The sequence below is a fragment of the Bos indicus x Bos taurus genome, chromosome 26 (genome assembly GCF_003369695.1).
Source record: "Bos indicus x Bos taurus breed Angus x Brahman F1 hybrid chromosome 26, Bos_hybrid_MaternalHap_v2.0, whole genome shotgun sequence".
Taxonomy (NCBI): domain Eukaryota; kingdom Metazoa; phylum Chordata; class Mammalia; order Artiodactyla; family Bovidae; genus Bos; species Bos indicus x Bos taurus.
In genome coordinates, this window is record NC_040101.1 from 27,479,939 (window position 1) to 27,500,875 (window position 20,937).

A 20,937-nucleotide genomic window follows, 5' to 3' on the forward strand; every position below is an offset into this window, starting at 1 on the left:
TGCCAACAAAAGACTTAGTCAAAGGTATGGTTTTTCCAATAGTCATGTATGGATGTGAGAGTTGGACTATAAAGAAAGTGCCAAAGAATTGATGCTTTTGAACTATGGTGTTGGAGAAGACTCTTGAGAGTCCCTTGGACTGCAAGGAGATCCAACCAGTCAATTCTAAAGGAGATCAGTCCTGAGTGTTCATTGGACAGACTGATTTTGAAGCTGAAATTCCAATACTTTGGCTACATGATGTGCAGAGCTGACTCATTTGAAAAGACCCTGATGCTGGGAAAGATTGAAGGCAGGAGGAGAAGAGGATGACAGAGGATGAGATGGTTGGATGGCATCACCGACTCAATGGACATGAGTTTGGGTAAACTCCGGGAGTTGGTGATGGACAGGGAGGCCTGGCGTGCTGCAGTCCATAGGGTCACAGAGTCAGACACGACTGAGCAACTGAACTGAACTGAACTCTCCATTTATAATAACAATGAACTCCTGAGTCAGCCATCTGAGACTCAGGGGAGGCCTGGGAGACTAAAGCTTTGCTACAAATGGGAGGTAGGTGGACATGGTGGAGTTGGGGTGGGAGGCGGTGCTGTCTCAGAAAGACCCATAGAGTTCTGCATGGTCATAGTTACATACACACTGTAGACGCACAGACATTGAGGCCCAAATCCATAGAAATTTCACACATGGACACGTGACACATGACACACAGGGACACACAGATCTGAGCGTCCCAGGGAGCTGCCCTGTCCAGTCTCTTGCTTTACTTCAGTCCCAGCCCTCCTCCGGTCCCGCCCCCACAGCCCCCCATCTCGCTCCAGACAGGAGCCATCTAGTTGGAGCTGGATCTAACCCACTCTTCTGGGAGAGCTGGTGGCATCAAAGGGAGCCCTCTAAGCCCCTTCCACTTTGCTGTGCTGATGGTGGAGCCTTGGCTTGGTTCCCATGGACACTCTGGGTTCCTCAGCCCCAGGCATGAAACCCCATCGCCCATTCCATTATTTTTTGACCTGGGGAAGTAGAGGTAGGAGGGAGAGCCAGGAAAGGATTTTTCCTCTGTAATCCACAAACACACAGACACAACCACCGAGACACAAGGAGACAGGACATAAAAACACCTGCATTATGCTTACCGGACACAGCTCCTTCTGCCTTGCAGAAGGGGCCCTAGCAACCTCTCAGATCCAAATCCTCTGATTCCAAATTCAGAGCTTCCTATTTTATTCCTTTAGCACTATCTCCACCATCATCACCATCCATCCCCACCATGACCACTGTCACAACCATCATCACAATATTACCACCATCACAACCAGCAACAACAGCATAGCCATCAGGACCAGTACCATCATAAATGGCATCCCCACCATCATCAGCACCATCACCATCATGACTGGCATCACCTCCACCATCAGCACCATCACCATCATAACTAGCATCCCACCACCATCAGCACCATCAGCACCATCAGCATCATGACTGGCATCACCTCCACCATCAGCACCATCACCATCATAACTGGCATCCCACCACCATCAGCACCATCAGCACCATCAGCATCATGACTGGCATCACCTCCACCATCAGCACCATCACCATCATAACTGGCATCACCTCCACCATCAGCACCATCAGCACCATCACCATCATGACTGGCATCCCCACCACCATCAGCACCATCACCATCATGACTGGCATCCCCACCACCATCAGCACCATCACCATCATGACTGGCATCCCACCCTCATCAGCACCATCACCATCATAACTGGCATCCCCACCACCATCAGCAGCATCACCATCATAACTGGCATCCCCACCATTATCACACCTATGACTGGGCCACCACGACTGCCTTCACTACATCATCATACCATTGTCTGCACTAATGGAGGAGTCCTCTTGGATCCTGACACAGCATGGATGAAAGACCCAATGGGAAGGACAGAAAGAGGGTGACACGCTTCCTAGGAGCCCAGGGGTCAAGGCCCGGGAGCTCAGGCCTCTGCAGCAGTCCTAGATTCTCCCAAACTTCAACCCTGCCCAAGGGCCTGTCTTCCCAGCTGAGTTGGAGCCTCCATCCCCACCCTCCTCCAGCAGCCAGAGAACTGGTCCCAGTCAGGTGTGGTCCTCGTGGTTTCCCAGTGGCGGAGCCAGCTGTGGAGAGAGAGAGAAACCCAGGAAGGGTGGAGCAGGGGAGGGCAGACTGCTGCACCCACGGGATTGGTCAAGCTGCGCCCTCCCGGCCAGCACCTGACTTAGAAGGTTCAAAGAGACAGCGGCCCCAGCCTCCGCCCAGAGCTCTGCCTGTCTCAGCCATGACGTGGGCGCCCGCTGGGCAGAGTGGGCCTCAGGGGCCATCCTGAGGCCGCGGTGAGGCGGGAGGAGGCCAGCAGGCCCCGTGGGGGCACCATGGACAAGTTCCGGATGATCTTCCAGTTCCTGCAGTCCAACCAGGAGTCCTTCATGAATGGCATCTGCGGTATCATGGCCCTGGCCAGTGCCCAGATGTACTCTGCCTTCGACTTCAACTGCCCCTGCCTGCCGGGCTACAACGCTGCCTACAGCGCCGGCATCCTGCTGGCGCCGCCCCTGGTGCTCTTCCTGCTCGGCCTGGTCATGAACAACAACGTGTCCATGCTGGCCGAAGAATGGAAGCGGCCTCAGGGCCACCGGGCCAAGGACCCCGCGGTGCTGCGCTACATGTTCTGCTCCATGGCCCAGCGCGCCCTCATCGCGCCCGTCGTCTGGGTGGCTGTCACACTGCTTGATGGCAAGTGCTTCCTTTGCGCATTCTGCACGGCGGTGCCCGTGAGCCTGCTGGGCAATGGCAGCCTGGTGCCCGGCCTGCCCCCACCAGAGCTTGCCCGCCTGCTGGCCCGGGTGCCCTGCCCTGAGATCTACGAGGGCGACTGGCTGCTGGCCCGCGAGGTGGCTGTGCGCTACCTGCGCTGCATCTCGCAGGTGAGGGGCCGGACGGCCTTGGGCTGGGGCTCCCCTCACAGGTTGGGTCCCTCGGAAAGTATTCCTTCCCCGCTCTTGAAGTGGAGCTTCCGCAGGGCGTGCTTATGTTTCCCCAATAGATGGGGGGCCCCCAAGCCAGGGATGGGTCTGTCCACTCAGATGCAGTTCCCTGGGGTGGGGGCATATTTTCCCAAAGGGGGCCAGGGCTTCTGAAGGCGGAGGCAGGTGTCTTTCCTCAGGTCAGTGCCACCTGGGGAAAGAGGCCTGTGCCCTGTCCGAGGTTCCCCTGAGTGGACCCAACTGCCTGAGCTCCAGTTTGGAAACCTGGGGGAATTTGCATCCTTTTCCTCTTCCAGGTCCGGACAGTGGTGAGGCCGGTGGGTGGCTACGCAATTTGGGTACATTTCCCTGGCAAATGGCCCCAGCTGGCACTCCCTGCTCAGGGGAAGGAGGCTTGAGTGAGGGGATGGACTGTTGGGATGTGCCCCAAAGGCAGGGCTGGAGGGCCCACTGACAGGGGATTCTGGAGCCCTGCTTCCACGCTATCTGCCACTCTGGCCCGCCACTCATCTGAGCCCCTCAGGACTCCTCAGCAGTTGTGGTGCGTGGGCAGGAAGACCTGGGCAGGGGTCTACCAGGGAGGGGACAAGGCTACAGAAGCATGCACACTCTGCTGCGATGAGTCCAGACGCCCCGGCTTCCCCTCCAGCCTGAACTCTCCCCTCTGGGGCTTGCGTTGTCACCGGGTGCCCCTGTGAACTTCACACTCCGAGCGCTTTCCTTCCCGCCTGCGCCTCCTCTGGTCTGAACACTTGTCCGTCATCCACTTTACCCTCCACCTGACCTTTAAACAATTACCTCATAGACTAAAAGGGGCCCCAGAGGGCAGGCTGCCTGGCCTACAGTATGTCATTTGGACTTCAGGGGCTGAATTCAAAGTTTAATTTTAGAATTAGTTGACATCATCTAAAACCTGAAAACTATCACATAAAAATGAGATTTCCAGGTTTACCTGAAACTTTTGGAGATTCAGCCCAGCAGGGCCCACATTTCCTCATCCAGCACATGCTCTGCAGTTTCCCCGCCCCAGGGTGCTCTACCATAACCACTGACCCCCACTACTGACAGTGGTTGCCCTGCCTCGCTCACCCTGATTTGGCCGAATGCTTCTCTGTGCAACTGGGGTTGACCCTAAGTTGAAACTGGGGGAGCAGCCTTCACCACAGTGAGTTACTGGAAGAATAGAACCAGCACCTGAGTGTCCAGTGCTCTTCAGCACAAGTTTGAGCAATTGTCCGATTTGTCTCTGTGACCCCTGAGGGCTCAGCTCGGAGCCCACACGGGAGGCACTGACTGAGAGCTGCGACTGAAAGGCAGACAGCAGCAGGAGCCAGAGGCGAGGTACAGGACTCAGAGGAGGAAGCGTCACTATGGGAGGTCAGGGAGGGCTTCCTGAAGGAAGAGGCATAGTTAGTGAGGGCTGGTTGGCCAGTAATAGTGACTAACAGTTACTGAGCACTAACTAGGAACCAGGCACTGTGCTGTTTATTGCCAGTTTTAGTCCTCAGAACAACCCAGTGGGATGGTTATGATCAACAGCCCCATTTTGTAGGTGGGGAAACTGAGGCACAGAGAAGGCAGGTACTTTGCTCCCAGTCAACTGTTAAGGACAGGCAGACCTTGTTTTATTGCACATACCTCTATCAGGCTTCACAGATACTGCGTGTTTCACAAGTTGAAGGTTCCTGGCCACCCTGCATCGAGAAAGTCTGTTGGTGCCGTTTCTCTAACACCTTTTGCTCACGTCTTGTCTCTGGGTCACATTTTGCCAATTCTCATAGTATTTTAAACTTTTTCATTATTATATTTGTTATGGTGATCTGTGATCTCTGATCTTTGATTTACTACTACTGCTCATTGAAAGCTCAAATAATGGCTAGCATTTTGCAGCAATAAAGCATTTTTTAATTGAGTTGTATACATTATTTTTTATACGTAATGCTATTGCACATGTTATGTTAGTGTAAACACAACTTTTATGTGCACTGGGCTCCCAAAAACATGGTGTGACTCACTTTATTGCCGTGTTTGCTTTAATGTAACAGCCTGGAGCAGATCCCACAAATCTCTGGAATATGCCTGCAGTGCAGATGGGCAAACCCAGGCATTCTAGTTCCAAGGTCTGCCCAGCCAAGTCCTGTGTATTGAGAGCCAGGCCTACACACCGGGCATTTCACTCACGCGGTCTCATTTCCATGAGATGGTATATCTGTGCCCATTGTACAGGAGAGAAGTGGAGGCCATGAGGTGCCGGCATTTGCTCTTTGTAGTCAGTGCTCTTTTCCCTAAAGGCCCTGGCACAGAGTGTGGTTTGGGGGCTTGGACAGGCTCGGGAGGCCGGAGGGCAGTGCCCGGCTGACTCTGTCTTCTCTCGTCTCAGGCCCTGGGCTGGTCCTTCGTGCTGCTGACCACGCTGCTGGCATTTGTCGTGCGCTCTGTGCGGCCCTGCTTCACACAGGCCGCCTTCCTTAAAAGCAAGTACTGGTCCCACTACATCGACATCGAGCGCAAGCTCTTTGATGAGACATGCACGGAGCACGCCAAGGCCTTCGCCAAGGTCTGTATCCAGCAGTTCTTCGAGGCCATGAACCACGACCTGGAGCTGGGTCACGCCCACGGGGCGTTGGCTGCCGGCCCCACTGGCTCGGCCGCCCCTGCTGCCACAGAAGGGGTGGATGAGGAGAGGGAGAAGCTGCATGGCATCACCGATCAGGGCACCATGAACAGGCTGCTCACGAGCTGGCATGAGTGCAAGCCGCCCCTGCGGCTGGGCCAGGAGGAGCCACTGGTGGGCAACGGCTGGGCTGGGGGCGGGCCCCGGCCTTCACGCAAGGAGGTGGCCACCTACTTCAGCAAAGTGTGAGCCGTGGCCAGGTGAAGAGGTGGGAATGGGGTGTGAGCCCACAGCTCCTCAGACCCCCAAAGTGGATGAAGAGATGAAGGCTGCAGGTGCTGATCGTAGGCTCCAGAGCAGACCTGCATGCCCAGGCACTCACCTGCCCATTTGAGGCGGGAAATTTGGAGTTGGAAGGGGACCTCAGTCCCCCAGCTATGGGACTATCCTGGAAGGTCCTGGAGTTACAGGGCCACGAGCAGTATTAGTCAGAGGGATTCAGAACTGCCTTTGGGGGAGACAAGCTCCCATCTGCCCAGCCCCTCCCAGGCCACGTCACCCCTGGTTCACTATCTCCTCTCAGGCTCTGTGAGCGCCTTGCCCCAGCGTTCACTCATCTGTGATTCTTTTTTAAGATCTTAGTTCCCTTATGCTCAAGGCTCAGGGAAGTCCAGCCACCTCATGAAGCAGGAATCCTCTGATTTTGGCTGGTCTCCTGAGTGAGGCTGAATAGACCAAAGTGGGCCATAAGGACCTGACACAGCCCCATCTGATGGAACACGCCTATGGTCACAGGGGATAAGATATCAGAAGCTAGGTCCAGTCGGGAGAAGCCAGGGTGTGGCTCCCCACGGAGGTCACTCAACATCATCAAGGCGGACTGCACACTTCCTTAGCACTGGCACGGAAGGCCCCTGTCTTAGTCTGTTTGAATTGTTCTAACAAATACAGCAGACTGGGTAGCTTCTAAATGACAGAGGCCTCTCCCAGCATTCTGGAGACTGGAAGTCCAAGATCATGGCACTGCCATGGTCATGTTCTGATAGAGGCCCTCTTCCTGGTTGGTAGAGCATGCCAGCTCACTGTGTCCTGTGGTGGGTGAGACTGGGGGCTCTCTGGAGTCTCTTTTTAAACGTTTTATTTATGTATTTATTTGGCTGCACTGGGTCTTAGTTGTGGCACATGGGATCGAGTCTCCTGACCAGGGATCGAACTCAGGCCCCCTGCATTGGGAACATAAAATTTTAACCACTGCACCACACAGGGAAGTCCCTGGAGCCTCTTTTATAAGGCATGAATCCCATGCCTTGAGCACCTCCCAAAGGTCCCACTCGTTAGTCCCATCGCCTTTGGGGGTAAGATTCAACATATGAATTTGAGCGGGGGACATATTCAGACCATAGCACATGCCATGGAGAGGCCTTGGAGATGGCCCTGCCACGTCCCTCACATCCAGGTCTCAGGTGGAAATCAGACCATCCCCAGAGCATTTAGAAAGGGAAGCTGATGTCTTCCCATGTTCCCAGAGACCACATCCCCTGGGCAGGGGGTTCTAAAGTGCTGAAGGTCTCTGTCCTGAGGTGTGGGTGAGGGTGGAGGAGAGGGAGGGGAGCTACCTAGTGTGGAAATGGCCCAGACTCAAAAGTGAGACAGAACTGGGTCAAATGCTGGCTCTACTACTTACAAACTGTGTCCAGTTGCTTCACTTTGCCTCAGTTTCCTCATCTGTACAAGGGAGATGAGGCACCTACCTCATGGGATTGTGTGAGCATTAAATGGGTGAGGTACGTAAAGTGCATGGCATGTGGTAGGCACGCAGTACTTGGCGGATAATGTGGGTATTGATTTCCAAATCTGAGGGCTTCTCTTCCTCCTGGACTGAAGGTGGGGACATAAGGAACTAGAGCTTCCTTTGTCCAGGGGGAAGCAGAGGGCCAAGAAGATAAGCTTCTTGCCCCAAGACATCTTGGAGACCTAAGTCCCCTTTATCTGAGAATTCATTTTGATCTTGAGCCTTACAACACTGGGTTAATAATTTTCATTCTTCCTCAGGCATCCTTCCCTCTATTCCCACTTCTGAGACCCAGTCTCTCTCCTTTTAATTATTTGGGAAGAGGGAGAAACCTGGAAGCCTAGGTAGGCTGGAGGCCTCCTCCAAGAGGTGGGACTTACTCTAGGGGGTGATTCAGATGAGTGAAGACCAGGGGTGTGTTAACAGCTGGGAGTGGGCGGTGGAGGGGGGAGGGTTGTTGTCCAGAGGAAAAAAGCCAGCCCAGAGTTATTGGGAAGTATAAATGTGAAGGAAGGTGATCCAGAGATCCAGCAGTTAAGAATCGGCCTTGCAATGCAAGGGACACCAGCTGGATCCCTGGTGCAGGAAGATCCCACATGCCGCAGGGCAACGTGGGCCACGACTGCTTGAGCCTGCGCCCTAGAGCCCATGAACCACAACTACTGAGCCCATGCGCTGCATTAGGGAAGCCCACACGCCTAGAGCCTGTGCTCTGCATCAAGAGAAGCCACTGCAATGAAGAAGCCCGAGCACCGCAACCAAGAGTAGCCTCCACTTGCTGCAACTAAAGAAAGCCTGTGCATAGCAGCAAAGACCCACCACAGCCAAAATATAAATAAAAATAAATTTTAAAGAAATGTGAAGGAAAGAGTAAAATTTTAGGTCAGGCAAACCTGCATTCAAATATTGGGGCTGTAGGACCTTTGGCAAGTCCTTTGACCCACAATCCTCTGTCCCACAGAGGATTCAATCCCAGTGGGTCAATCCCTCTGACCCACAGTTGTCTGTCTGTAAAACGTATGTTTAAAAGACTTGCTTTTCAGGATTATAGTGAGGTTAAAGGATAACTTCTGAGGAAGCATCTGGAACCATATTTGGGACATCGTAAGATGTGAAAAAATGAACACTGGTCCTTTTCCCTTCATTCCTGCACGTGAACAAGCCCAGCTGAGGGAGGCCAGCAGGTCACTCAGCAGTTCTAAGGTCACAGAACCCCAAGACTGCAGAGTGGACAGGGGTCTGGGGGTCTCTCCCTTGATCCGGGAGGGTGGGTCATCGACACTGTCTTTGGGCCCTCCCCTTCAGCATTCCCGATCCATGACTTTTCAGCCTCAGCTTGTATACTTCCACAGACAGGGATCTCACGACCACTTTCTGGAATAGGCTGGATAGCTCTAATTGTTACAAAGGGCTTCATCTGCCTTCTTGTAATTTCCACCCACCAGTCAGAGCTCTCCCCAAGGGCCTCAGAAAATCCCTAGAGTCCAGAATTTTCTCATCAGCGCTCCTGAGATTCGAAGCAGCATCTGGGGAGTGAGTGGAAGTGAGGACAGAAGAGCCAGCAGGGGGAGGGCTTGCTCAGAGAGGACCAGGATGGGGGAGGGGGGCCTTTGGCTTTGCATACCCCACTAGGAGTCAGCGTCGGTCTGGTGGCTCCTCTCCCCTAATCCTGCTTGGGGCTCGGTTCTGGCTGCTTCTGCCAGTGAGGATCAAGTAGAGTGGGTGCTCCTGAAACCAGCCTGGAGGACAGGCCCAGACCAGAAATGCCGGGGGCCCCCTGTCTGGCTCCCAAACTGGTCCCACTGGTGCAGAGCCTCTGAAGGCAGGCGGGCCGCAGCAAAACTGACTCCTCCACTTCCTCTCCTCTCCCCGCGCCGCCCGCCCTCCGCCCGCCCCCACTGCCTGGCGCCCGCCTGCCTGGAGACTGTTTTTCCACTGGCTGGCGCACACCATCCATCCCGCGGGGTTCAGCCTCTTTTCTGGAGTTAAAACTTTTTTTCCGGAAGACCCCAACAGCCCCAGGCCCTGCCGGTCTCTCCTGGGCAGAAGAAGCAAAGCAGGAGGGAGAGGGCATGGGCTGGTGCCCACCCAGGGTCTCTGATGTTCTTGCGCCACTTGGAGAGCCCTGCCCCTCGGAGGCCAAAGCTACCGATGCCCGCAGCAGATCCCAGGTAAGGAAGGGGAGCACACAGGGCCACTCCGGGTTTACCCAGAGGGACTTTCCCGGGAGCCAGGCCCCTCCCTGAGCCTCCTCCTCCCACTCCCCAGGCACCTGTTTCCTGTCCTGACTGCTGCTGTTGGAGGTCCCATCGGGCCTGGATATGACACTCCCAGGCCTGGGGCCCAAGGGCAGTATTCTCAGGGGCAGTGTTCTCTCCTCTGTGCACCACCCACCAGTGTGGTGATTTTCAAACCCAGGGGAGCTTATTAGAGGCTGTTAAGTCAAGAGGAGGAGTGGGGGGTGGGGGAGGGGGCTGCCTTTAACCGGATCATCCCCAGCAATATCGCAAACTTTTGTTTCCCAGGGAGTTAGACTGGAGCTCCAGGACCGCCAGAGACAGTGAGTTAGGGAAGACAGATCTCTTCTTCTCCACCTGGCAACCCACGTGGCACCCAGCTCTGCCCCAGCCCATCAGGCAGTCTTGGCAGTAACCGGGAGGGACAGTAGTCCAGAGAGGAGGCACAGAAGGAAATACTGGCAGGACTCCCCACCTGTTTGCTGCCCGCCCCCCACCTCCCATCGCTCCACTCCCCAGCTGCCTCTGGCCTGAGGACTTTTATTTTTCATCCCGGGATAGAAAGAACAGGGGCCACACCCTTGCCTCTGTGGGCGGAACCTGGGAAGGGAGTTGGGGCAGAACAGGGCTGAAGCTGGAGGCCTCGGCTAGTTCCTGGCAGGCTGCCAGCCCTGCTGCTACCCAGACCAAGAGCAGGCTCGAGAGCCGGAGACTCCACTGTCTCTCAGGCACGCTGCTACCCAGACCAAGAGCAGGCTCGAGAGCCGGAGACTCCACTGTCTCTCAGGCACGGCCAAGCCTTAGGCTTCATCAAGGCCTCCTGTTGCTGGCTGGCTGGGCGGCCCCAGGCCTGGGGACCTGGGTGGAACATGGCTGCTGGACGGAGAAAGGGGAATGGGTGGGGAAGGGGAAGCTTGCCAGGGCTCTTGTGGATGGGCACAGAGCGGGGGCAGAGGAAACCAGGAAAACAGAGGGCTTGCTTAGCTTGACCCACCGTTGTCCACTTCCAAGGCTTCCTCAGGTCACGCTCAAAAGTCCCGTCCAGGCACGTCCATATTTGAATAGCTTAAGCAAAGCGCTTATCCTCTGGAGGCCTTAGTTTCCTGATCTTTGCCCCACGAAGAATTACCACCTCCACCCCTTGCCATCCACCTCACCTCTGGAAGGGGCCTTCAGGACCGGACAAGGTGAGATGGAGGGTGTCATACATGGGACAGTTATCAGGCACAGTTTATTCCCTTTCTTTCCCTCCAGCATTCCTAAGAGGGCAAGGGCCAAATGATTTATCCTCTTTTCACAGATGAGGACACTTAAGTCCAGAGAAAAGTCATGAAGTATGTTGACAGCCAGGATCTCCTAAACCAGTCCAGAGCCTGCGGTCTCCAAAATGAAAAGGCTCTTATGAACTCCAGGGAGGCTGTACCAGGCTCACCACTGACTGGAGACCCCTTCCTCTACACCAGCCCATAGCACAGGGTCAAGCCCAAGTCCCTCATCCACCGGACACCCACTCCAGCTTTTATACCCATGGGCTAGACACCCGAGGACACACCCTCCAAACTGTCCTAGGTCCCCCAGCACACTAGCAAGTACCTGGAATCCCAAAGGGAAAGCCAGTCAATATCACACATTCCCCAAAGCCACAGGGCCATTCCTAGTCCCCACCTCAAGGGAAGCTTATGGGGATGACAAGAACCAAGGTACGTGAGGCAGACAGACCTGAGCTTGAATCTTAGCTCTGCACTCATGTGTGAGCCAGGCAGGCAGTCACCCTGGGGAAACCTCCACCTTCCAACCGTGCATTGGGCTATCACAGCTCAGTGCAGGACCGTGACGATGGGCAATGAGGGGTGCAAAACGCCTGACATGTAGTAGGAGCTCAGTGAACAGTGGCTACTCTCCATCTGCCCAGGCCCTGGGGCTCCCTGAGTCTCCTTCGTTTCTCACCAGCCTGACTTCACAAGAGCCCCCTGGTCCCTATTTTCAGAGGCAAATACTGATTTGTCACCTACTGTCCCACAGGAAGCACTCAACTGGCCACTACAGGGGATGAAATGGCAAGACTGTGCCCCGCCCTCCGGTGCCCACTAGCCTGCAAGCTCTCGTAGTCCCACCTGGAGCCATCATCCAGATCTCCTCCTGCCTCCACCCTTGCCGTCAGCCTCCCAGCTCACCCATCACCATGGCAGCCCTGATCGCAGAGAACTTCCGCTTCCTGTCACTCTTCTTCAAGAGCAAGGATGTGATGATTTTCAACGGGCTGGTGGCACTGGGCACAGTGGGCAGCCAGGAGCTGTTCACCGTGGTGGCTTTCCACTGCCCTTGCTCACCGGCCCGGAACTACCTGTATGGGCTGGCAGCCATTGGGGTGCCCGCCCTGGCACTCTTCCTCATTGGCGTCATCCTCAACAACCACACCTGGAACCTGGTTGCTGAGTGCCAGTACCGGAGGACCAAGAACTGCTCGGCTGCCCCCAACTTCCTCCTCCTAAGCTCCATCGTGGGCCGCGCGGCCGTGGCCCCCGTCACCTGGTCTGTCATCTCCCTGCTGCGTGGTGAGGCCTACGTCTGTGCTCTCAGTGAGTTCGTGAACCCCCATTCACTCATGGTTGGAGAAAGGAGCTTCCCAGTAGCCCATGCCACAGAAATCCTGGCCAGGTTCCCATGCGGGGAGGGCCCTGCCAACCTGTCAGTCTTCCGGGAGGAGGTCAGCCGCAGACTCAAGTACGAGTCCCAGGTAAGACTGTACCAAGACAAGCTCCTCTTTTCTCCCCTACCTGATGGAGAGTGGGCAGGTAACGGCTCAGGGTTAACCCTGCAGTTAGTCCTCTGGGGCTGAGCTCTCCAGAAAATCACTAGATTATCAGCCTCAGGCATGAAAGCTGGGTATCCATGGGTTAGCGATTGGTGGGACAAGGGTCAACGCCATCCCAAATAAGAGAGTTTTAAACATTAAAGGAATTTTCTTCTTGCTCAGTCCGAGCCTGATACCTGTCACAAATTAAGCCCTTCGCTCCAGCTGGATTGAGCACAAACCGCTGCCGCCTTATGAAACCTTTGCTGTTGGCTGTGAGCTGGTGGTGGAGGATGGCTGGCTCAGGGGATGAACATGTTCCTATCCCAGGAAAAGCCACTGCCTAGCAGAGTCAGCCTCAGGCATTGCCAACGGAAAAGGAGTCCCTTGAGACAGGAGGGGTGTCCAGTCAAGGAAGCAGCAGCTGCCACCACGATCCTAGCCTCAGCCTCAGCTTAGTTCTGAAGGAGAGGAATTGGGTCAGGGAGAGGAGGCAAGGGCAGAGAGCTGGGCAGGAGCAGAAAAACAGCTAGTGTTAACTTAAAAGAAGCAGGGTGTGAGAAACAGGCAGAAAAGAGCAGTTTTCTTTTTTGGGGGGTCACACTGCACGGCATGTGGGATTTTAGTTCCCTGACCAGGGATTGAACCCGTGCAATGGAAATGCGGAGTCTTAACCACTGGACCGCCAGGGAAGACCCGAGCACAGATTTTCTAAAGGTACATAAGTAACACAAGTAGAAAAGCAGGGCTGGAGACAGCACCAAAAGAGATGGAAGATGGTAGGCAGAGATAAAATGTATTTGATGCTCAAATGCCCACAGATCTCTGTCCACGCTTAAATGGGGAAACAAAGATGACCTTGACTGTCCTAGTCCTCAATAGGCTCACGGCCACACGAGACAAGCACATGAGTGATTTCAAAGAGGCTAAGTCTAAACACAGAGAAGGTGTGAGCTCCAGGGAGTGAGGGCAAAGCGGAGGAATCAGTCAGAAGGGCCTGCTGCCCTTAGAGGAACAGAATCTGAGGCCAGAGAAATGACAGAGCCAGCTCTCAGGGGGTTATGCCTGGTTCCACCCAGCCCACACCCTCTGACCAGCTCCCGCCACTTCTTCCTAGGGCAGGTGGGGGTCCAGGCAGCTCCCTGCCCGCCCTCAACCCTGCCCCTTCTCTGGCCAGCTCTTTGGGTGGCTGCTTATCGGTGTGGTGGCCATCCTGGTGTTCCTGACCAAATGCCTCAAGCACTACTGCTCACCACTCAGCTACCGCCAGGAGGCCTACTGGGCGCAGTACCGCGCCAACGAGGACCAGCTGTTCCAGCGCACGGCTGAGGTGCACTCGCGGGTGCTGGCTGCCAACAACGTGCGCCGCTTCTTCGGCTTTGTGGCGCTCGACAAGGACGACGAGGAGCTGGTCGCGAAGTTCCCGGTGGAAGGCACACAGCCGCGGCTGCAGTGGAACGCCATCACCGGCGTCTACCTGTACCGTGAGAACCAAGGCCTCCCACTCTACAGCCGCCTGCACAAGTGGGCCCAGGGTGTGGTGGGCAACGGCATGACCCCGGACCATGTAGAGATGTCCTTGCTTCCCTCCTGAGGGCCCCGTTCCCACACTCTTGGCCAATGACGGTATTTGGTCCCAAACTGAACCCCACTGCCTGCTCACATCAGCATGAGGGGACTTCTCTTCTTTGGCTGCACATGCTTGTCGGATCTTAGTTCTCTGACCCAGGGCTGAACCCTTGCCCTCTGCAATGAAGGTGCAGGGTCGCAACCACTGAATTCCCCAGAGATTTTTTTTTTAACCATAGCTTTTGGGGGAAACAGGCCAGGAGAGAAACGAACACAAAGTAAAACTGAGATATGGATGTGAGAGCTGGTAGACGATGTGGGCTCTGGCAGGAAGGCCCTCAGACCTGAAGAAGTCCCCTTTCCTGTTGCCACCGCCACTCGGTCAACAGCTTTGGAGAAAAGACCCTTTCCCAGAACTGGTCCTTCATGAACTATGATGTGGAGGATGACCTCTGACTAGAGGGACCCAGTCCCACCTGGGTGGGAAGCCCTGGCCAGCAGAGTCAGGTGACGATGGAACTCACCAGCAGGCTCTGTGTGCAGAAGGCTATGCAGTTCATTTGTGGAACTGCACATGGACATCTGGCTCGCTGGGCACAGCTGGGAAGCAGCCCTCTGGCTATGTCTCCAGCTTTATTTTATACACATTTTTGATAAAGCTTTTCTTAGTATAAAGGACTAGCTTGTGTCTGCGTGACTGGATGGGTCATGTCACAGCACGCTGGAGGTCATGATGCTATGTGCTAAGTTGCTTCAGTTATGTCCGACTCTTTCCAACACCATGGACTGCAGCCCGCCAGGCTCCTCTGTCCATGGGCATTCTCCAAGCTAGAATACTGGAGTGGGTTAGCCTATCCCTTATCCAGGGGATCTTCTCGACCCAGGAATCAAACTGGGGTCTCCTGCATTGTAGGCGGATTCTTTACCAGCTGAGCTACTGGGGGGACAGGCCTAAATCCCAGACCTGGGGAGGGAAGAGGACAGAGACCCTGGGCAAGACTGAAATGGGTAGAAGGGAGGGCTGGGGGTCAGGGGAGGCAGAGGCAGGTGTTTCCACTTGCGGGAAGGCCCTGGGGCTGATGATCTCTTAACTGGGTTCAGTCATCTGATTTGATCTGGGAAACAGATGGAGCCTGGCCTTTCTCAGAGGGAAGCTCGGCTTAGACATCAGGAATCAGCAGACCCGGCCCCTGTGCTCAGCTGGGCAGTCCAGCTCTCGTAACCCAGAGCTAACAAGCAAGAACCAGGCCAGCACTGCATGGCCTCCCTCCCATGCCTGCCATGCCTGAGCACCTCCGCCACTTCTCGGACCTCTGATGCACTCTCCCTTGTCCCTGTCCCGCTCTCTGGCGTGGGACTCGGTCATCTCCCACAGAAAAGCTCCCCAGCTCTGAGGACATTTAAAGCTCTGCCCAAGGAAGCTTTTAATTCCCTTAAGACCAAGCCAAAAATGAACTGGCTTCAACTAGCTGGGTCTGGGCTGGCCTCTTAATTCAGGAAAACAGGATCCTTAGACAGTCTTTCTGGGAAATTTACAGGGAGGTGGGGGTGTAGCAGGCCCATCACATCCCTTCTCCCTCAGGTTCCAAGGAACAAGTCAGTCAATGCCCTCTGCCCTGCAAGCTCTCCTCAGGGGAGCAGCAGGGAGAGAGAGAATCTGTAGTCTCCTAAGGTCACACAGCACGTCAATCTAGGTCCTCACTGAGCCCGCACGTGCCAGGCCCTGTGGCAGCACATAACATCCATGCTCTCACTCAGTCCATAAAATCCTTCAAGCAGGATTTTTTAACCCCATTTCATAAACGAGGCACCCAGTTCAGAGAGGTTGGATAATCTGGCCCCACTGGCCCCGGGAGGAGACATCACCAGGTGGTTTGAGCTGATACCTGTCACCTTCCTCTCAGGCACTCAGGTCCCTGAATTCCCTTCTGGGCTCTGCCTCTCCTCCTGTCCAAGCCTCACAGCCTCCACCAAGGGGCACAAGGTACCACGGAGCTGAGGCAGAGGCAAGGTCCAGAGATCCCATAATCTAGAAGGTTCGGCCTGCTCCCAGGACCCTGCTGATCACCCCACCCACACCCACAGTTGGGCCAAGAGCCCGCCAGGGCCACAGTAGGATCCTGACTCCAGGGTTGTGGGGAGTCGGCCCTCCGTTCTGCTCCAGGGACCTCCCACAAAGGAGACTCTCAGGTTCCCTGGGGACCCAGAAGCCTGCTGCCTGCAAGCACTGAGCAGCCCCAGAAAAGGAAAAAGATGAAACAAATTGGTTCTTAAGACAAGCAAAAAGGAATTATAAGAAATCTCAAATTCCTTTTTATCTTGACGGGATTACCCCAAGGATGCTGCAGAAAAAGCAGCACTTAAATAGAGCCCTCAGGCAACAGTTTCTCAACTGCCCAGGCGCCTGAGGGTCCCACAGTGTCCTGGAGCCAGCCGGCCCCTAGTCGTCCATCATGGAGCTCTTCGCCTCCACGTATTCCAGGGCCTTTGCCTTGACTGCCTGCACATCCTTCTCTGAGCCGTGTTGCTTCTCATAGTCCAGGTAGCGCTTGAAGAAGAATTTCATTCGCTTGGGGGCCAGGCTCAGGTGAATGACCCGCTCGAAGATGGCCCTGGGAGGGAGAGCAGATGGCGTTTGCCTCTTGGTCCCTAGCCACGTGATTTCTGGCTGACCTTCACTCACTGCTCTCAGGCTCTGGAGCACTCCCACTTCTACCTTTATTTTTATTCCTATTATAAACTGTCACGTCCGTGGACAGAGAGAACACCACCCCTGCTTTCCAGAGGAGCAGACTAAGATGCTACAGGGCGGAGTGCCCTGAAGGCACACGGGGAATCAGGACAGAGCTAATGGGACGGGACACCAGTAAGGTGTGGATCTGTGAGGACAGCTCTGCTTAAAACTCACCGAGAGGCGTGGGCGGGTGCCAACTCTTTCTGGACCACAGTCCAGCCATCTCTAATCCTCCCTGTCTTGGGGGGATGCTGGTAGTGGTAGGTGAGACCATGCCTGTGAACACTCTCTACTATGAAAGCCAGGCTCAGCATTAATTATGAGAAAAACCCTGTCTCCTGACTCCCAGGCCTGGGGCCAGACTACCTCCCAGCTGAGGTTTCATCCAGACCGGTGGCTGGCCCCCAAGGTAGAAAAAGAAATTGGAAATGTGAATGCCACAGAACCTGCTGTGTCATGTCAAAGCCATTTTCCAGACAGAGTTAGAGAACTGGGGTGCTGGGAGCTGGTGCGGGGCTAAAACTCCTGAGTGGTCAATGCCCGCCCCCTACCCCGCCACAGAGAATGAGGCCTCAGCCCATCCTCCCCTCTCACCGGGCTTCCTTCTGGCTGCCATGCTTGATGATCATGTCGATGTAAACCGACCAGACATCTGTGCGCTTCGGGTAGATGCTCAGTGTGCTCTCAAAAATGGCTCTGGCGCGTTCCGCATCCCCTAGCTGGAACTCAAGCTGCGCAAACTTGGCGATCACATCCACGTCTGCAGGGAGAGGACAGCTCAGGCATAGAAAGCAGAGAGACATCCTCATCACAACACATGACTCTACAGGCACAGAGTCTGATGCCTGATTTCCTGCCCTTGGGTCCTGAGACCCAGGTGATGACAAGAGGGATGCAGGGGCAGGTTGAGGGCTAAATACACAGATGGGCACTGCTCTATGACTCCCAAACAGCAGACATTCTACTCTCTGGGCCCAGAAGGTGGATGGGGGATGGGAGGTAGGTGTGGGGCGGGCAGGCACAGGCAAAGAATTGATGCTAATCCCTTTTTTGTTCCTCAACCTCTGGAGTTTAGCATTTAAAATGCAACACGAGCACATGTTCAGGAGTATATAATCAATAGAGAGCAAGCTATGTACCCTCCAGAAGGCTTCCCTAAACCAGCCCTTGGATGAGAAGACCCCCATGCCCCTGCCCAGATTCTACTGTGCTCAGGATCTGTGTGGGTGGAAGGAACGAGCACTCACGCTCTTTCTTAGGCAGGCACTCGAGGGCTCGCTGCATCACACGGTGACTGGCCTCCGCCTTTCCCCTCCGCAGAAGGAAGGCGCCGTATTTGACCCAGACAGCTTTCTCCTGCCTGAAACGCTTCAGCATCCGGTTGTAGAGTTCGCCAGCTTCCTGTGGGAAGAATGATGTAAGCTGAGAGAGTGGATGAGAGCAGAGGGGGCAACGACAGAGACAGATGGCTACGCTCGTGGGAAGCTAGCCCTGGGCTCAGGGGCTCCCTCAGTGACCAGGCCCTGATCCACTATGTGAGGGGAAAGGGCAGGCACCCGGGATGACGAGAGCATGTGCTGGGGAGTCTCCCTCCTAATCCCATGCCGCGAGGAGGTCGAGACTAGAAGAGCGCGTGAGCACGATGAGGGCGAGGAGAGACGAAAGGGGCGACTGGGCTACATCACCTCCCGTCTGTGACACCTCTATTGGTGGCTCAAGGGTGGGGGAAACGACTTCTCCCACCTGAAGACGAGCAAGCCTCGGGCAGGACTGGGCCCAGAGGCAGGGGTTTCCCCCTCTCCGAGACGTCCCCGCTGCCTCAGGGACTTCCAGGAGCTTGTCTCTGAGTGGCTGAGGCCCCTCTGGAAGCCGGCTGCCTGGCCCAGACCCCTACCTGGAATTTCTCTGACTTGGTGTAAATGTCAGCCAGATGGAGAAAGACCTTCAGAGGCTCATTGTACTGCACGGCCCGCTCGAAGACCTTGGTCAGCGACTCCTGGGAGCCATACATGTTTTCTAGGTTCAGCAGGGCCACCCACACGTTCAGCTTCTCCTGCTCCTCTCTGGAGGGAGAAGAGTCAGCACATGAGTCCATCCTCTCAGCCCCATGAGCCCCCACTCCCAAGTGGGGGGCTAGAGCCACGGCCCCTCCCCAGGCTCCACCCATGTCCTCAGTCCCCAACCCCACAAGCCGGCACTGAGAGCCCCCATCCCCATGCAGCTCATGTAGAAGCAGGAACCCCGATCCATGGCTGCGGGGTCTGAGGCTCCCCTGATTTCTGCCTCCACTCCTGGGAAGGAAATCTACCAAATCTCAAACTGGCCTGAGGTCTGGGCTGGATGGGGCAGAACCTGTGGTCTGAATCTCCCCTCAAACTACGATAATGATGCACAGGAGCACCATCCCTGTTCACTAGCTTTTGGGAAACCTGCTAGAACCTCGGCCTGGAAGATGGTCACACCAGGATTTTCACCCAGGTATGTGGAGAGGCAAGTTTTTCCTCTTCTACTTTTCTCCAAGTGGGGCACCTGAAGTGTAGGGACTCATGGAAATGTGACCCTAGCTCTCTCAGTGAAGAGGACCATGAAATATAAATGAGCAGATCTATGTCACGACCGGCCTCTGAGAGAAAGCCTGTGAAGCCATGGGCCCTGGTGGCAGTCACCCCAACTGCCGCAGGCCTGTGGAGGAAACACGGCCCTCCCTGAGGAAAGACGGGGCCCAAAGCAGGACGGCGGGGCCGGGACCTGAAGGAGATGGTCTTGAGCGCCCTCTCGGCCACGGCCCGGGCCTTCTCGATCTCTGTGGCCTGCAGGTGGAAGGCCATGTACTGCAGCCACAGGAGGGAGCTGCTGGGCGAGCTCAGCACCAGTCGGTCGAAGTCCTCGGCCGACTCCGGCTGTCGCCCAGGATCCATCAGCGCCTCCTCGATGCGGGACAGCTCCTTCTCCGCCTTCTGCTTCTCCAGCTCCCTCTCCTTCTTGCTTTTCTTCTTCTGCTGTGGAAAGCAGAGCAGCGGGTGAGTCGTCTGCTCCTCAGACCCGGAGAGGTCTGCAGTGGAAGCCAGGAGCCTGCAGGGCAGTCTGCGGCTCGGCAATCACTCCCCGCCTGGGATGGCCCCACCCGCCAGAAGAGACACCGAGGCTAGGGCAGAGCATGGGAGCCCAAGGGTCCCTGCAAAAGAGGTGATGCCCTGGAAGATACGGCACCGTGGCTTGCTCTGGCTTCTCGTCCTCCTCGCTGTCCGAGCTATCTCCGTGAGGTGGCAAGGCCGGGGTCAGGGTGTCCAGACCCACATCCCAAACGAAGCCGGAAGACAGCTGCAGCCGGGGCGCTTCTGCTGGCCTGGTCAGCTTCTCCTGAGCATCAAAGGCGTGCGTGAGGCCAGCACTGGGCCCAGCGGCCCCTGCTCCCCCACCCCTTCCCACTGGAGGAGGAGGGGCTCCCACCGTGCCCAGAAACCTAGAGGTCTACACCAGGCTACACCCTGGTCCACTGGGGAAACTTACAGGACTGACGAAAAGCTTTCTTTGTAAATAAGTAAACTTAAGTAATAATTCTTTAAGAGCTACATATGCATACACACATTAATGCTAGGACAGAGGTGTGCAGAACGCTCTGAGGGAGGCAGGGAAGCCCTTCCACACCGGTCCTCGGTGGTGTCCTCATTTCTCACTAGGAGACAGTCTCAGACAGGCTGAAAGCCTTTCTTTGCCGGCTCTCCCACCTCCTGACTAATTTAATTTAGCTCCACTTAATAAATGTGAATTAGAATTGACTCTTAAGCCCACTCAACAGTTAAGCAGGGGCCCTGTCCTTGGGACCTGATGACCAACTGAGGAAACTAGCCTCGCCACCTTTTCCTATTTTACAGAAAATGAAGACAAAAAAGGTGTGCTGATGACAGCCCAGTCCTCAGGCGGGAGACCAGGGACCCTCCTCCCGGAGCAGCCCTTCCCAACCATGCCGCCCCTCACCTTGGGCAACATGCTCATCTCTTCTGCCTCTTCTCCTTCTCGGTAATACACTTCCACACCACTGTCGTCCTCTTCGGACAGGGCAGCTTTCTTCTGCTTCTTGTTCCCGATTTCCTGGGATGACAGGCAGGGATGATGCTGAGTCTCGCTTCTCTCCACGGCCCAGGGCGTGCTTGATCCCTGCCCTCCCAGCAG

The 20,937-nt window shown here is 55.5% G+C and overlaps 3 protein-coding genes across 5 annotated transcripts in view; 2 read left to right on the forward strand and 1 right to left on the reverse strand.

The window, feature by feature from the left end:
* The first annotated feature begins 2,412 nt into the window (after window positions 1–2,412).
* CALHM1 (calcium homeostasis modulator 1) lies at window positions 2,413–5,914 on the forward strand. The gene is made up of 2 exons (XM_027529453.1): window positions 2,413–2,964; window positions 5,405–5,914. Exons 1-2 carry the CDS (start codon window positions 2,413–2,415, stop codon window positions 5,885–5,887), a joined length of 1,035 nt encoding a protein of 344 aa, XP_027385254.1. The 3' UTR covers window positions 5,888–5,914.
* A 3,135-nt stretch (window positions 5,915–9,049) lies between these two features.
* CALHM2 (calcium homeostasis modulator family member 2) lies at window positions 9,050–14,709 on the forward strand. The gene is made up of 3 exons (XM_027528340.1): window positions 9,050–9,601; window positions 11,690–12,404; window positions 13,639–14,709. The coding sequence occupies exons 2-3, from the start codon at window positions 11,850–11,852 to the stop codon at window positions 14,053–14,055; spliced, it is 972 nt and encodes a 323-aa protein (XP_027384141.1). The 5' UTR covers window positions 9,050–9,601; window positions 11,690–11,849; the 3' UTR covers window positions 14,056–14,709.
* A 1,588-nt stretch (window positions 14,710–16,297) lies between these two features.
* The window catches only part of PDCD11 (programmed cell death 11), a 41,060-nt gene continuing 36,420 nt past the window's right edge, over window positions 16,298–20,937 (reverse strand). For 2 of the 3 annotated variants that reach the window (XM_027528336.1, XM_027528337.1), the window contains exons 30-36: window positions 20,743–20,856; window positions 19,975–20,124; window positions 19,513–19,763; window positions 18,659–18,827; window positions 18,012–18,165; window positions 17,359–17,524; window positions 16,298–16,642 (exon numbers count right to left, since the gene is read on the reverse strand). In XM_027528336.1, the coding sequence (XP_027384137.1) occupies window positions 16,471–16,642; window positions 17,359–17,524; window positions 18,012–18,165; window positions 18,659–18,827; window positions 19,513–19,763; window positions 19,975–20,124; window positions 20,743–20,856 (1,176 nt within the window). In that variant the 3' untranslated portion in view covers window positions 16,298–16,470. The remainder of the gene's footprint in view (window positions 16,643–17,358; window positions 17,525–18,011; window positions 18,166–18,658; window positions 18,828–19,512; window positions 19,764–19,974; window positions 20,125–20,742; window positions 20,857–20,937) is intronic. The other variant, XM_027528338.1, reaches the window with a different exon arrangement.

Coding starts and splice junctions, on each gene's coding strand:
- CALHM1 (XM_027529453.1), top strand. CDS start 2,413: ATGGACAAGTTCCGGATGATCTTCCAGTTCCTGCAGTCCAACCAGGAG. Junction 2,965..5,404: donor ACCTGCGCTGCATCTCGCAG/GTGAGGGGCCGG, acceptor CTCTCGTCTCAG/GCCCTGGGCTGGTCCTTCGT.
- CALHM2 (XM_027528340.1), top strand. CDS start 11,850: ATGGCAGCCCTGATCGCAGAGAACTTCCGCTTCCTGTCACTCTTCTTC. Junction 12,405..13,638: donor GACTCAAGTACGAGTCCCAG/GTAAGACTGTAC, acceptor TTCTCTGGCCAG/CTCTTTGGGTGGCTGCTTAT.